Source organism: Littorina saxatilis, unplaced genomic scaffold, assembly GCF_037325665.1.
Source record: "Littorina saxatilis isolate snail1 unplaced genomic scaffold, US_GU_Lsax_2.0 scaffold_2387, whole genome shotgun sequence".
Classification (NCBI taxonomy): Eukaryota; Metazoa; Mollusca; class Gastropoda; order Littorinimorpha; family Littorinidae; genus Littorina; species Littorina saxatilis.
The window spans coordinates 1-16,088 of NW_027129356.1; the positions used below are offsets into that span (position 1 = coordinate 1).

At 43.4% G+C, this 16,088-nt stretch overlaps 1 protein-coding gene across 1 annotated transcript; it reads right to left on the bottom strand.

The window, feature by feature from the left end:
* Positions 1-1,763: 1,763 nt before the first annotated feature.
* Positions 1,764-12,695, bottom strand: LOC138957632 (uncharacterized; the record flags this gene model as incomplete). Its single annotated transcript, XM_070328716.1, is given in 2 exon segments — positions 1,764-2,157; positions 12,404-12,695. Coding segments are annotated over 2 exon segments (670 nt in total), but the record flags the coding sequence as incomplete, so codon positions are not given.
* Positions 12,696-16,088: the final 3,393 nt, after the last annotated feature.

The following is a 16,088-nucleotide window of genomic DNA, read 5'->3' on the forward strand; positions in this document are numbered from 1 at the left end:
GAGATCTATTTATGCCGTGTGAGATGGAAATTTTTACACAATACATCACGCATTCACATCGACCAGCAGATCGCAGCCATTTCGGCGCATTTCCTACTTTTCACGGCCTATTATTCCAAGTCACACGGGTATTTTGGTGGACATTTTTTATCTATGCCCATACAATTTTGCCAGGAAAGACCCTTTTGTCAATCGTGGGATCTTTAACGTGCACACCCCAATGTAGTGTACACTCACAGAAACACACACACACACACACACACACACACACACACACACACACACACACACACACACACACACACACACACACACACACACACACACACACACACACACAATACATGAATCACACCCCAAGATCAAATTCACAAAAGCAAGGTTCTTGTCTAAAAATCAGAATAGCTAAAACGGAAAACGATTTACATGTCAGTGGAAAGAACAATCAAGTGTGAATTCAAAACAGTCAATTTTGTTTACCTATCTTGTCTAGCAGTATAAGTTATACCTCCGTCCATCCATGGTATCGCGTGTTTTAGTACACCCTTTGACTGCAATTTATGTTCCATATATGGTCAAACGTGTCTTTTTTAATTTCCATATAAGGCCACACAAAAAATAGTCTGTTTACGGTAACATAGGCAACAAAAATAGGGTCGGTAGGTCGTGATTTTTTTTTTCCTCCAAAAAAAATATTTTTAAGTTATTTTGCCAAAAAACAAAGCCTTTATTTTTTTTTCTCCCAAAAAACATATTTTTAAGTTATTTTGCCAAAAACCAAAGACTTTTTTATTTTTTTCTCCCCCAAATGCCAAAAAAAAGTCCAAGGTCGCGCGAAAAAATAGGATCGGTCGGGATACCGTAAACAGACTATTTTGGTTTTTTTGGCCTAAGGTAAAAGGTGGTATAACGCTTTTTAGTACACTCTTTGACTGCAATCTATATTCCTTTCATGGTCAAACGAGTCTTTTTTAATTTCCATATTAGGTATAAGGTGGTACATATAAAGGTTTGGAAAAACCCATAAAACCATTGTTTAAATATCTGAGCATGTGCTTTGAAGAAAATGTCGTCAATGGCCTATGCTCCGCTGGGGGCAAAGGGCCTAAGTAAGTAAGTATGGGATGGGAAAAATAACTTCAAAAACAAACAAATAAAACAGAACAAAACAAGATACATTTATGAACGGAACACTACTTTAAGTAAAAAAGACACATTGTCATTGATTCACACAAAGTATGCGGAGTTTAAACGTTCCGTTCATCCACAAACCCTGTTTATAGAAAGTCAATCAACAGTCTATTTCATCAGTATCTCAGATTTTGAAAATGAAACTGCTCCTTGCTAAAGAGACGATCAACTGGTTCTGGGTGAACGCAAGAATACTTACACGGGAGAAAAGTGAAAGTCATGCTATCTTGTCATTTGCGGAACCAATGCATATGCATATCCAACTAAATATGTGACCCTCCACCACGGAATGAGTCGCATGTCACCTTTTCATGATTTTCATATTTTTACATTTTCTTAAAGAGGTTTTTATTCTCTATCCAGTGGTGAAAACCGTTTTAGAAAAGAATGAACACTTTTCGAGTTATAAGCCTGTGACTATGGTGACCCTCACACTGTTACTAGACACCCCCCGGACTTATATTATGCCTAGCGGGGAACCGCGCGAGGTGACATGCGACTCATTTCGTGGTGGAGGGTCACATATACGAGTAAACAGTAGCATGGACAAAATGAAACCCATGTTACACTACCTGCCTCCATATTGGTGTGGTGAAAGACTTTGTCCTCCGTGCCCTTGGCCAGCATAGCGAAGGCCAGGTACAGGTGGCGCACCAAGGAATCCCCGATGAAATACACGCTGGCGTTGCCTAGCAAGGTACAGATCTCCTCCACCGCCATCTTGCGCGGTTGGCAAGCCTCGTTTTGGGCTCGCCACGTGGCCAGATCAGCCTCGATCTGATCCCGAAGGTCAAAGCAGCGTGGGCAGGAACAGTTGTGGAGCGAGGAGTTAACACAAACAGAGTCATAGCAACAAGGGGTGGGGCCACCAGGGTGACACAACGCTCTGTACCAATCGTTATACACGTTACCGCACTGTCTGTCCGGCCTCTGGATGCCATATTGGACGCCTCGAGTTTTAAGCACCTGCACACGCCAAATTAACCCAGGTTACCGACTTTCAAAGGACGATCGTGAAGAACAGGGTCGGATTTTCCAATAACAGTCTACCGTCCATCCTAACCAAGGAAAATTACAATGTATCATGGCTGCTGACTTCATCTGAGAATTGCCCTACCACCCCCCCTCCCTATCCCACTCCCCCCAACTCTCACCCATATTCCCGAACTACCACCCACTCCCTTGACCCCCCCCCCCTTTAAGGTTAGATAAGTTGCTTTGATGATCAGCGACGGGGTACCTGTAATGACGATGTTTATGTTTAAGCTGTGAGTTTCCAAACACACGACCAGGGTGGGATACACGAAACCAAAACCTGGGCAACAAAATGAGTGGGAATCAGCCGCGGGGGCGGATTGACGGAACATATATGATTTCAACCCATCTGACTCAGTAGTCGGCTCCCACCAAATTGGGTGGAACCCATCATTACAGTGTTCTAGATGAGCGAACGTGTAGCAAAGACCTGTACGCGTACGTGTACATATGACGTCACCCGTACACGTCTTGGAGAATTGGTCTAGTATAGATGATGCTCACCCTTTAGTCCGTGATCTGATCGAAAAAGTGTTATCAAAAAGAATCCTCTTTAATTTGGTTGTTTTTGATTAGTTTAACATTCCATGTGTTAGGTTTGGTTAATTTTAGTTATTGAAATGGTAGCTTTCATATGCAAATCTGTCATAGAATGATGTCATGTTGGTGACTAGTTATGTCTTAAAAGATGGGGGTATGGTTTTTAAAACTGGAATAACTCTGTTATCTTTGCAACTACAATTTCAATTTAAAGTTGTTTTTAACCACAATGAACGCACAAATACCGGTAAGCTAAGAAGAAGCAACGTCATGTCACCTAAACCTTACAAATGACGTCACAGGCTTGACGTCAATAAAAATCACGGTAGACATTCTAAAACTGGTGAACAAGTTTGTCCTACAATCGCGTTTAATCACAAATACGTAAGATGTTCATACTCACATATGATTTGATGTATGCTGATTACGAAAAGACAAAGATATTGCCTGAATCTTACAACCTTGGTTGCTGACACTCTTCCTAACTATCATAAACTTAGCCAAAAATTGATTGCAACCGATTTCGCTCCCAAATTAAATACTTGATTCCCGTGTTATTTCATCTAAATTGTATATGCCTGTGAAGGCCGTTTACTTGACTATCTGGATCACCTTTCGGATTAAAGTTCTTTTTACAGGTACAGTAGACTCCGCTTAATAAGGTCACCTTGGTGCAGGACAAAAGTGTATCACGTGACCGCCGCTTAATTAAGGGTACACTCAAAATCGACCGTAAAAAAACGGAAGGGCCCAATTAAAAATCAAAGAAAAATCCCAATAGACAAACCTTTTAAACATTTACATACGAGATGAAAGCCAAATCAATTTTCTACCCAGAAAAGGTTGTTTTGTTTAGCTAGCTTGCATATTACGTGTGCTATGCTATTCCCACGGATGCAAGTGTCGATCGCACGAGCGGTCACAAACGGGAGTCATTATTATTAGGGATATTGTTACAAAAAGCGCTGTAGTTCAGCAATGACACGGTCGATTGCTTTGAAACTTTCAGAATATTTTTACAAAATACTAGACGTACTTCGGGCAAAACTTGGGATCGTTACACATATTTGTTCAGATATGACGCAATGTTTCGAAACATGTTTTTAAACTCGTCATTGGATTTTTCACATGCGTCCAAAACAAGCATGACTTCACATGTCTTTCGACAAATGATTGATACAAACACTGGAAAAGAGTTACATGCGTATAAGCACTGACGCAAATTTTTAGGCATGTAAAGACGCTTGATATTTTAAGGATGATATAGGTGCCACAGCGATGACATGCCAAACGTGACTGCATATGTTTTTTGAGGCACGCAGCGATACTATAACTGGTACTCGTATCAGCGCGAAACAGCGTGAACGTTCCATTTTTTTCTCATGTATTTGCACAACTAGCAAATTCACTCCAGTGGTTACACACAAATGAAACTTTGACAGTAACTGTATCAATCATTTATCATATGCAAAGTCATAATATGTTTGGATACAGGGGAACAATCCAAATCCAATGACGTGTTTAAAACCTTTTTCCGTAACATTGCGTTACATGTGAACAAATACGTGCCAGGATCCCACATTTTGCTTGAAGTACGTCTTTAGTATGTTGGTAAAATATTCTGAAAGTTTCAAAGCAATCTACCAAGTCATTGTTGAAATACAGCGCTTTTTGTCACAAGATCTCTAAAAATGACGAAAAACTCCCTTTGTTGACCGCTATCGCGATAGACACCTGCATCATTAGGAATAGCATATCACACGTAATACGCAAGCTAGCAAAACAAAACAACCTTTTCTGGGTAGATAATTGATTTGGTTTTCTTCTCGTATAATAAGTTGTACAGGTTTGCCTATTGTGATTTTTGTTCGATTTTTAATTGGGCCCTTCCGTTTTTGTCCAGTTGATTTTGAGGGTGCCCTTATTTGAGCGGCGGTCACGTGTTAAACCAAAAGGCGATCCAGATACATGTAGTCAAGTAAACGTGCTGTGCTTGCATATACAGTTTGGATGAAATGACAAGGGAATTAATGCCTTCATTTTGAGTTCAAAATCTGTTGCAATAATTGTTTGGCCAAGTTTATTCAAAAGAAAAGGGAAGAATGCATCAACGATGAACCCATTTCCATTTCGCTCTGAAATTTTAGTGTTTTTTTCTCACCACATTTCTATTAAGGTTTTAGGCAGAGTGCATAAGAAGCACTGAAATCTAAGAGAAAATGATTTTGATTGACATTGGATCACTAACCCACGAGTCAGTCAACCAAAATGGGAGACGATTATTTCGCGACCAGACTAGCGGAATGCACTTGATGTTCTCGTGGGAGGGACTTTAGCGGAGGGCATTTACCATTCACAAAACTTGTGAATCCTTTGTACACAAATATATTAAGAGTGTTCCAAACCCGTAGATAACTCGATATATACATTTATGCACACAACGAGCAGTTTTCATTTGAACAGCCTTCCTTAAAAGCTTTTCTTGCAAAAACGCCGTTTTCCCTCCGATCGGGTCACAAAATTGGCGTCTGTCATTTGTTTCTCCATTTTTTTTTCCAATTTTCATTACTTTATTGTCCTATCGCTCGAAATTGATGAACTCGTCATTTTCTAGCGGTTTTCCATAAGTTGCATGCATGTGAATTACAAAAATGGGAGTGAAAGGAAATAGGTATTTCATATGCGCCACCCCTGGGACAGGCTGATCTTTCTTAACCCAGTGTGGGATTTTCAGTGGGGCGACCACCCCCAACCCAGCGCGTCCCCGGGTGGCGGATAGGGGAACGGTCTTCAGATATGGAGATCAGCCGCTTGCGGCCGCGGACCAAACTGGCTCCGGGTGGGATCCCGGCAAATCCTCCCCCCTGTGCTCTCAGGGTAGGACGTACGGGCCATGAGCTAAGGGTGAGGTAACCCCGACAGAAAACCCCGATTGCTGAAGACGGAGGACCCGGGCCGCACGGCGCATTCTAACAAACCACGGGTACACGCACTTACGCAAATGATGACACAATCAACCAGCACAGATGGAAATGGCGCTCGCCCATTGAGGACCCCCCAGGGTGGAGCAGCGTCGGGTCCCATGCCTCAAAGGGACCCAGCCCCAACTACTGGAGGTCCCTCCCGTCCGTCTTGTCACGCCAGGGGACGCGGGAGGAAAGTGACTGGCACCACCACAACCAGGAAGAAACCCAGTCAGCAGCGACCTTTTCAGGTCATGCACTGGAACGCAGAAAGTATCCTGAACAAGAAGACAGAGTTGGAGCATATCCTGCATGAGAAGAACATCAACATCTGCTGTATTCAGGAGACGCACCTGACACCCCAAAAGTCCTTCAAAGTGAGAGGCTACCAATGCCTTAGGTCCGACAGAACAGACCGAAGCAAAGGAGGAATCCTGACCCTCATCAGGAACAACATCAATGCCTGTTTGATAGAAACGCACATGGAGGACTCCGAATATCAGGTGATTCGAATCCAGACGAAGACATCAGAATTCCATCTTGTCAACTTCTACTGCCCCAATGATAGACACCTCGCCCTTGACACGATCCCCGCAAAGGCCTCCAACTTCATCGTGGTGGGTGACTTCAACAGTCATTCACAGAGTTGGGGATATGACCACCTGGATCGGAGAGGAGAAGAGGTGGAGAACTGGCAGGACGACAAAGGTCTCATCCTTTTGAACAGTCCCTTTGACTGCCCTACATTCTACTCCAGAAGATGGCACACTACATCAACTCCTGACCTAGCCTTCTGCACGGAAGACATGCACCAGCTAACCAGCAGAGAGGTCGGAGGACAGCTAGGTGGAAGTGACCATCGGCCAGTCTTTTTGACCCTGGGCATGGAGTCCTGCACTGAAGCTTCCTTCCCACGGTGGAACTACAAAAGAGCGAACTGGTTCCTCTTTAGACACCGCACCAGCGAACTCACCAAAGACATCAGAGTCGAGGGTCGAGACATCAACATGGTGGCGAAGGACTTCAACATGAGCATCCTCAGAGCAGCGCGTGAGTCCATTCCCAGGGGTGCCAGGAGAGACTATAAGCCCTACTGGAGCAATGAATTGCAGGAACTGGATGATGATCTGGCAGAAGCCAGAAGGGAAGCAGAAGTCAACCCGTCACAAAACAACAACATCCGCCTCCAGGAAGCCAAAGCCAAATTTCTCAAAAGAAGCTACAGGCAAGACGGAGAAGCTGGCAAGAGAAAACAAGCTCTCTGAACCTTGAGAAGGATGGCAGAAAGCTCTGGAGGCTCACCAAGCAGTTGAATGATGAGAACACCAGCAGAGGAAAGATCACATTAGAAGAGAACGAGAAGGTGCTAACTGGAAAGCATGCTGCCAACCAATTTGCTGAAAGCTATGCAGCTGAGAGCAACCTCCATGTTAGCCCCGAGAAACAGAGAGAAGCAAGAAGAGAGAAAAGAGAGAGACCTGCCAGACAGTCGACAGTGGACGCCATGAGTCAACCACTCACACTCCACGAGCTGCACTCAGCTCTGAAAAAGTCAAAGGCGAAGAAGTCCCCTGGCCCAGACGGCATCACCAACGAGATGCTAACCCACCTTGGTAGTGCAGCAGAGAACAAGCTACTCGAGGTCTTCAACAGCAGCTGGCAAGAAGGATCGCTACCACAACTCTGGCGAGAAGCGATCATGATCCCCATCTTAAAAAAAGGGAAGGATCCAAAGAAGGCCACCAGCTATCGCCCAATCAGCCTCACCAGCTGTGTTGTGAAGACCCTGGAGAGAATTGTGAACGAGCGCCTCAGGTGGTACCTGGAATCCAGGAACCTCCTCGCCCCTGAACAAGCTGGATTCCGACAGTTCCGCAGCACTGAAGATCAGGTCACTTACCTGGCGCAAGAAGTTGAAGATGCCTTTCAGGAACAGAAGCTGGTCTTCGTCACCTGGATAGATCTTCAGAAGGCCTTTGACAAGGTCTGGAATGATGGACTCCTTGTAAAACTGCTGAGGAAAGGCGTGTCCAGCAACATGTACCAGTGGATTCGCTCTTACCTCTATAACCGCAGGGCAAGAGTTAACGTCGACAAGACCAAAAGCAAGAAGTTCCTCCTTCGTCATGGCGTCCCTCAGGGCGGAGTCCTCTCCCCCACACTCTTCCTTCTCTTCATCGACGATCTGGTGTCTGAGATGCCCAAGGGGATCAAAGCTGCTCTCTACGCAGACGACCTTGTGATCTGGTGCAAGGAGGAGCACGCAAGTACTGCCACCTACAGAATGCAGCAAGCGGCAGATAGGCTGAACGCATGGGCAGAAGATTGGAGCGTCTCCATCAACAAGGAGAAATCCTCCACCACCCTATTCACACTGTCGCCAAAGCAGAAAGCCGGAACCATTAGGCTTGGTGGAACTCCTCTGAGAGAGGATGAAGAAGCAACGTACCTTGGTGTCACCTTTGATAGACGGCAGACCTGGAAACCACACATTGCACAGGCAGAGACGAAGGCCCGGCGCAAGCTAGCCATACTCAGGAAGCTGGCAGGTACCACCTGGGGAGCGAACGAGAAGATACTGAAGACAGTATACCAGGGAACAATCAGACCCCACCTCGAGTACGGCTCCACAGCGTGGTCAACCTCAGCCAAGACAAACCTGCAGACCCTTGACCGTGTGCAAAACCAGGCCCTCCGACTCATCACTGGTGCAATGAAATCCACGCCCATCAAGGAAATGGAGAAGCTTACCACCATCCAACCCCTCTGTCAGAGAAGAGAAGCCAAGACTATGGTACAGGCCGAGAAGCTCAAGTGCCTACCCGACCACCCCATGAAGCACAGACTGAGCAACCTCACAAAGAACCGGCTCAAACGGAGCAGTTTTGTACACGAGAGCAAGAGACTTTCTCGACAGTACAGGGAAGTCCCACAGAACACTCTACCTCTGACTCAAGAAGAAGAGGAAACCCCCAAGGCAACAGAGAAACCAGGCATCCAGATCTGCACCAGTGTTCCACATGTTACCTCAGGAGAAGATCAGAATGACACAGCTCGACAGGCACTCACCTTAGCCCTGATCGACGAACAGTACCCAAAAGAGGCGTGGATCCATGTATACACCGATGGATCAGCAACTAACGCCGTGCTCAATGGAGGTGCAGGCATTCTCATCCAGTTCCCTGGGGGACATACAGCTACATCCAGCGTTGCCACTGGCAAACACTGCACAAACTATAAAGCAGAAGCAGAAGCTCTCATGCAGGCCGCCTCCTTGGTTCAGGACTCCGCAGACCCTTGCTACCAAGTTGTCTTCCTCTCGGACGCCCTTTCAGTCCTTCAGGCCCTAGAGAACGACAAACTCCCACAGCTGGCCAAAGCATTACAGATGGTCAGACAAACCAGAAGAGTTGTTCTCCAGTGGATACCAGCACACTGTGGGATACCAGGAAATGAAAGGGCAGATGAGCTGGCGAAAGAAGGAGCCGTGGAAGACCAACCTGAAAACAGTGTCAGCTTTTGTGAGCAGAAGACAATCATCAAGGCATTGATGAGGCCAAGGACAAACAGAGATGACTACCACACAATGTCCAGGGAGCAGCAAGTCAACCTCATCAGGCTGCGTACTGGCCACAACAGGCCCAATGTTCACATGAACCGAAAGTTCAAGCTGGCGCCATCACCAACCTGTGCCTGCGGTCAAGAAGACCAAACAGCGGAACACATCTTACAGCGATGTTCCTTACTAGATGAGGAACGAAAAGAAGTGTGGCCGTCACCAACTCCCTTGCAGACCAAACTATACGGCAGTCGACAGGAGTTGGAGAAAACGACAACATTTATCACCAGTGCTGGACTGATTGTGTAACCTCTGCGAACGCCAAGAAGAAGAAGATATGCGCCACCCTGTAAGTTCTACCATGTAGTATCTTAACAGCATTTAAATCAGTCGGAACAATAAGCGAGTGTCATTGTCCCTATACAATCTGTGGTATTGTTTATAACAATGCATTGTGATGAGGCGATGACAACTGCAAAATCGACAACATACTTAAAGAGAAAGAAAAAGACATGCACAAGCCCTTCTTTGCTTGTCAGAAAAAATGTACAATACGTTTCCCCATTTCCTTCATCATTTTACAACGTTAAGAATTAGAATTATAAGGGACAAGTGAGAGATGTGTGGAAGGGGAGGGTCGAGCCGGTAGGGTTTTTTATTCATGCGATCATCGGTTGCTTATTGCAATTTGGCCAATACTGTCTAGTTTCTTTATCAGTTCGCTTGCTTGGCAATGCTAAACAGGTGAAATGTACATAGGATGTATTTTGATTATTGTACATCGAAGCAAACATGTAGCACGAGAGCAAAATTGAACTATCAATAAAATTCATCATACAGCAAGTTAAGAATGATAGATATAACAAGACAGTTACTTTTGTTTCAAATCCGTTTCCCGACAACGACGCTTCTGTCGAGAATCAATTCGTACAATTATGAGTCCAAATTAAGTAGAAGTGCAATGCCTTTGACGTAGTCGTCAACAACTCTCAGCGAAGGTTAAATCGGTCATCCTTCACACACACACATACACAGACACACACACACACACACACACACATACCTAAAGTGTGGATGGTTACCTAAGAGGCGGCACTGGGTGTAGTGCCTTTCTAGTGCACTTGCACTACAACAGCACTGGGTGCAGTACTCGCTCCGGCATCGAAGAATTTTGCACTAAAAAATGCACAAAATTTGACCTATTTCGTCGCCTATAGAGGACGGAAAGAATGTCATTTTGAACATTGTTATGACATTCTTTCCGTCAAAAAAGTCAATTTAACGGTGTTAAATGAAGCGAGCATCCACACAATTAGGTTGCCATCCAGAGTTTAGGTTGCCATCCACGTGTGGATAGTTGCCTTATGGTGATTTAGGCAAACAAACCTGTGGAAACATGGGTACACACACACACACACACATACACACACACACACACACACACACACACACACACATACACACACACACACACACACACACACACACACACACACACACACACACACATACACTTGTTATTCACTAGACTCGGCTTGAGGGCAGACATGGCACGAAAATAAAGTTTTGTTTCAAGGTTCTTGATTAGAGTGTTCTTTGTCCTTAAAAGTGATATTTGTATGAATTATTGGTCAAAATGGAAGTTTGTTGTGACTTTTTTTTTTAAACATGTAGTTTTGTGGACCGACCCATCTTCCAGAAAAATACAAATAAAACGTTTTATTCTAAAAAGGTCCCAAGATGCAAGATCAGAGCAAAGTTTTCAATTGTATGAACAGATTTGATTGTTTGGTAAATATCATAAGCATAAAATAAATTTCAGTTTTTGTACTTTGAAAGAATTTTTTAAATCATTTCTTGGTAATTCTTAAAATGTCTCTCTTTTACTGCACAAAAACACTATTTCTAGTTAAAATACAAAATAGAGCAAGAAGATTGGACAGTTAGTCTAGAAGATGAATATGTCACAATGACGGCACTGATGCTCAAAAATGATTCTGAGAAAACATCGGCAAGATTGTTCAAAATGGTGCCGAACGTTAATAGCATATTTTGAAAATAATCATTATATTGCAAGAAAGACAAAACAACAAAATTACATTGCACAATGATTATAATATGGTGTTCAAAGTACCCAATAATGCTGAGAATCCAAAACACGTTTTTGAAGCAAAATTCCGTCCCATCTCTGGCCTTACATAGCAAAGGAATCAGAAGAATCTAAAGCACATGCAACAAGTTGACCATAATTACAAAAATAAAGAGAATTTGTACTTTTGTAAACACTTCTAAACACAATTTTGTTGTGAAAAAGTATTGAAATTCCAAACTGTGGGCATGTAATTTTAAAGAAGTGGCGATTCTGTGAAAACGCTTCGGTCAGACTCTCAACAATCTGTATGCCTTTAGTCACAATTGATGTATAAACGTTTGACAGCACAGGATTCCTTGGTCAGGGTTTTGTAGACTAAAACTAAAAACGAAAGAAACATATAGATTTCCTTTTTTCATTACATGCCGCAATTATTACGTCATTTGCACAATGACGTCACAGCATTGACTTTATTTTTTGCAATGAGTCAACACTTCAACCATATGCCGTTAGTTGTGCTTCAGACTTTGTACACCAAAAATGCATTATGAGCAGAATTATGTGTCTTTTAGTAAGTAACCCCCTTTTTCTAAGTCGAGCATTTTTGCAGGCAGTGACCCCCTTTGGGGACAAAATCTGTTATAAAAACTACCATTAGAAGTTCTTTTGAGGCCTGTTTAGAATAGCAGAGATACAATACTTCACAAAGCAGCTTAGCATATGGAGGATTCCCAAATGATAACAATTTACCTATTCATGCCACTTAGATCACGGACTGTTCCAAAATTAATGCAGTCATGAATCCATTGTCCTATACGTTGTTTGCCTCCCAGCAAGAGGTGTAGATTTTGGCAAACGCGTGACGTAAAAAAACACAGATTTGATGACGTCACCCGGACACGTTCGCGTACGCGTGCTGAAAAGTTCCACATCGAGATCTTTCTAATGGCTTTGTGCATCCCACGCCTGTTTCTAGCCTTGGAAACTGCGAATTAACCAATTAGCCTTCCGTGCAATACTCACCTCCTCATAGTAATTATACATGTCCAACCTCTCCTTCTCTGTTACATTGTTCTCTTCCCACTGACCGTGCAACATGTTGGTGATGACGTCAGTGCATTGGTGACGTAACATCGACACGGAATGTGACGTCGCCACTAATCTTGGTGGTGGAAACCAGGATTGAGGCACTTCAAACGGTAACGCTTCTTTCTGTAGTGTGATGTAAATCACGATAAACGTGATGATTCCTGTCGTTCCAATTGTTATCTTGAGGAAAGTCTTCACATCACTACCCATGACGAGCAGCAGAGTTCTGAAAACAGGTGATCCATTAAAAGATACTCTTCTTTTCGTGTAATATCATCATGTGCATAAACCAGGCGTTTACGTGATCTAGGAACATCCTTTGACAAAGAAAAGTACGAAGTGAGTCGTTCACTCTATCAATCATTCATGCAATCTATCTACCTATCTCTCAATCCGGTGTCACGAACTGAAAACTCTGCTGAACAATGCCTGTCAATGCGGTCATTGCGCATGCGCCAATCTTGGACTTAAAAAATGCGACCCTTTCACCGAACGAACCATGGGTTAGGATTAGGTTTAGGGTTAGGGTAAGGTTAGGGTTAGGTTGTTCACGACCTGATTAATCTCCCACATGTTAGCGCATGCGCATTGACCGCATTGAGAGGGATTGTTCAGGCAGAGTTTTCAGTTCGTGACACCGGCATTCTTTCTTTCTATCTATCTGTGCATATATTAATTGGTTTTATGACCGACAACTGCAGGGATGGATGTTAACAATCTGTATAGTATGACTGCTCCAAACGTATAATGAATGCACACCCAAATGTGCTATGACACTACACAAAAGCTCACATATTGCACACAGAGTTAACTGACTGCACAACTAAAAGCGTGTGAACTATGCTGCCTGACTAGAAACTAGAGATGTTGAAGAAAAATATATTTGAGATATATGATTCATACGTTGTAGGACATTTCAAATTACACCAAAATAGTGTGGGTTCTTTTTTTTTAGAGAGAATGTGTGCACTTGTTCGCCATGTCTTGTTATCAGAATGTGTATTGATTATCAGGTTTAGAACGTGTCCATAAGCAGTCTGCTTGTTAACGTTCTTAAAGGCACAGTAAGCCTCCCGTAAACCATCACAGATACTGTCAGGCTTTTACACACAGTACAAACACCCTTCCATTTGAACGCTCACCAAACGGGAACATCCTAGGTGCCCTCCGTAAAGATCGAGCAATTCCAGTTTCATCTGGCAATAATCCAGAGGAAAGTAAAATTCCAGTTTCCTCGAGGGGAAACTGGAATTCTACTATCTCGTAGGGGAATCTCAGATTCCTCTGGATTCCACTTTCCACTGTGACATATCTATTCATTTTCTTATTCACACAATGAAGCAAGAGTTAAGAAATTTAAGTTGCACAGCAGGATTTTATTGTGAAATACAAGTGTCCCCGGCCCCCTGTACAGCTCGATCCACCTATTGGCTCTGAATCAACTACTGCATTTATCCCGGGGGCGGGGTTGGGGGGGGGATTATGGAAAATAACAAGCATCAAGACATCATTTGGTTTTGAACAGATTGTTTAAACCTACATAGTGACTTCCAGTGATTGAAAGATGATCGTAGTAATTAAGTTTCAAATTAATGCTCCCGAAAAATCAAGATGGTATTAAATAGATCTTATCGGGCAATTGGTGAGATCAAATTGACAGACCAAAATCTGCCGGTAGCCAATTCAATTAATGATGAAATATAAAACGCAACTTTCCCTTGATACACTTATTGCATTCAGTTTGCTTTGTTTAACTGAAGACGCTTTTCCGGTGGAAGAGATTTCAGACCTCCTAACTTTATATCTGTTGTACATTTGTTCACTAATAATGACTTTAGCCGAGTGACGATAGAGAGGATCTAATTTATCTAAATGAACGTCACTCCTGCCTTCCCAAAGTGTTGAAACAGAATTTATGTGAGGCATTATAATTATGAGCATGGTGAAACGCTTCTGAAGTTTTTCTGTCTGGAAATTGCTTTAACGTCAAAATAGAGAGCGAGAGAGAGAGAGAAAGAAAGATGGTTGAATGGGAGGGGGGGGATCTTTGATATTGAAAACAGCTCCGGTCTAGGTGAAAGGATTACCAAGTGCATAAAAACACTTGAATTGGAGGAGCAGGCGCTGATATGTCGCATTCCAACTCATTTATATCAATATCGGTTGGTAGCATTTGAAAAGAGAGAGAGAGAGAGAGGGAGAGAGAGAGAGAGAGAGAGAGAGAGAGAGAGAGAGAGAGAGTGAGAGAGAGAGAGAGAGAGAGAGAGAGAGAGAGAGAGTGAGAGAGAGATCGGGGGGGGGGGGGTGGTGGCGGGCGGGGAGAGAACACATTTCGAATACATCTTCACGACCCAAAATCATTTCATGATACATTTTGCTTTGACGCTCAGGCCAATGTCGGTCATGCGATAATAGGTCGCACCGTGGTTATTCACTGTTGCACTCAATAACCACTTCTCTTTAGAAAGTGTGCACTGCGCTGAAAATCGCCTGCAAAGAGTTTATTGGAAAACAAGAGACGTCGTGCACATAGAAAGAGGGCTTGCGCTGTCTGATATGCCATTGTCCTCTCTCTCTCTTCTCCATACTGCTTTAGCTTGGTAATGAAATTCTTTACTTTGATGTTTGTGTGGTTAAAGGAGTTAAAGAAGTATTACAGTACATATAGTTTCGCTATTATTCTTCAAACTCTGGTCTCTGGTCTGGTCTGGTCTGCAAATCAAAAGCGACTTCTTCAAATATGATCCCCCCTCCCTCGCCGAACGCGGCGTTTCCAGCAATCTCAGTCAGAATTCGCAATCTTATGCTACGCGACGTCACGCGGATTTTTCGCGCTCTGGCCTATTTTGCAAGTCGACTATATTAGCAGTTTGGCGTACATATCAGGTTTGAAATCAACTAAGAACGCACAATAAATACCTCGCTGTTAATTAATGGCATGTGTGAGAGAATAGTCTTGCTTACACCGCGTACAATACTAACAAGTCGCGTAAGGCGAAAATACAACATTTAGTCAAGTAGCTGTCGAACTCACAGAATGAAACTGAACGCAATGCCATTTTTCAGCAAGACCGTATACTCGTAGCATCGTCAGTCCACCGCTCATGGCAAAGGCAGTGAAATTGACAAGAAGAGCGGGGTAGTAGTTGCGCTAAGAAGGATAGCACGCTTTTATGTACCTCTCTTTGTTTTAACTTTTTGAGCGTGTTTTTAATCCAAACATATCATATCTATATGTTTTTGGAATCAGGAACCGACAAGGAATAAGATGAAAGTGTTTTTAAATTGATTTCGACAATTTAATTTTGATTTAAACTACTCACTAATGCTCCCCCCCCCTCCCCAGCTGCAATTGTCGAACACCAGGCAACTGTCACTGACTAACACACACACACACACACACACACATCGTCACACGCGCAGACACATACACTGACATACACACACACACACACACACGCGCGCGCACACATTTTACACTCACGCTTCCGTACCAAAATACGTATAGCCAAGAGGTTCATTGGTTTGGGCCAAGTAACGAGGGCAGTTTACTTCAGAGAAAAATACCATCTGACAATGACCATGAAAGATAACATTGTTCAGAGATAAATCCACACAC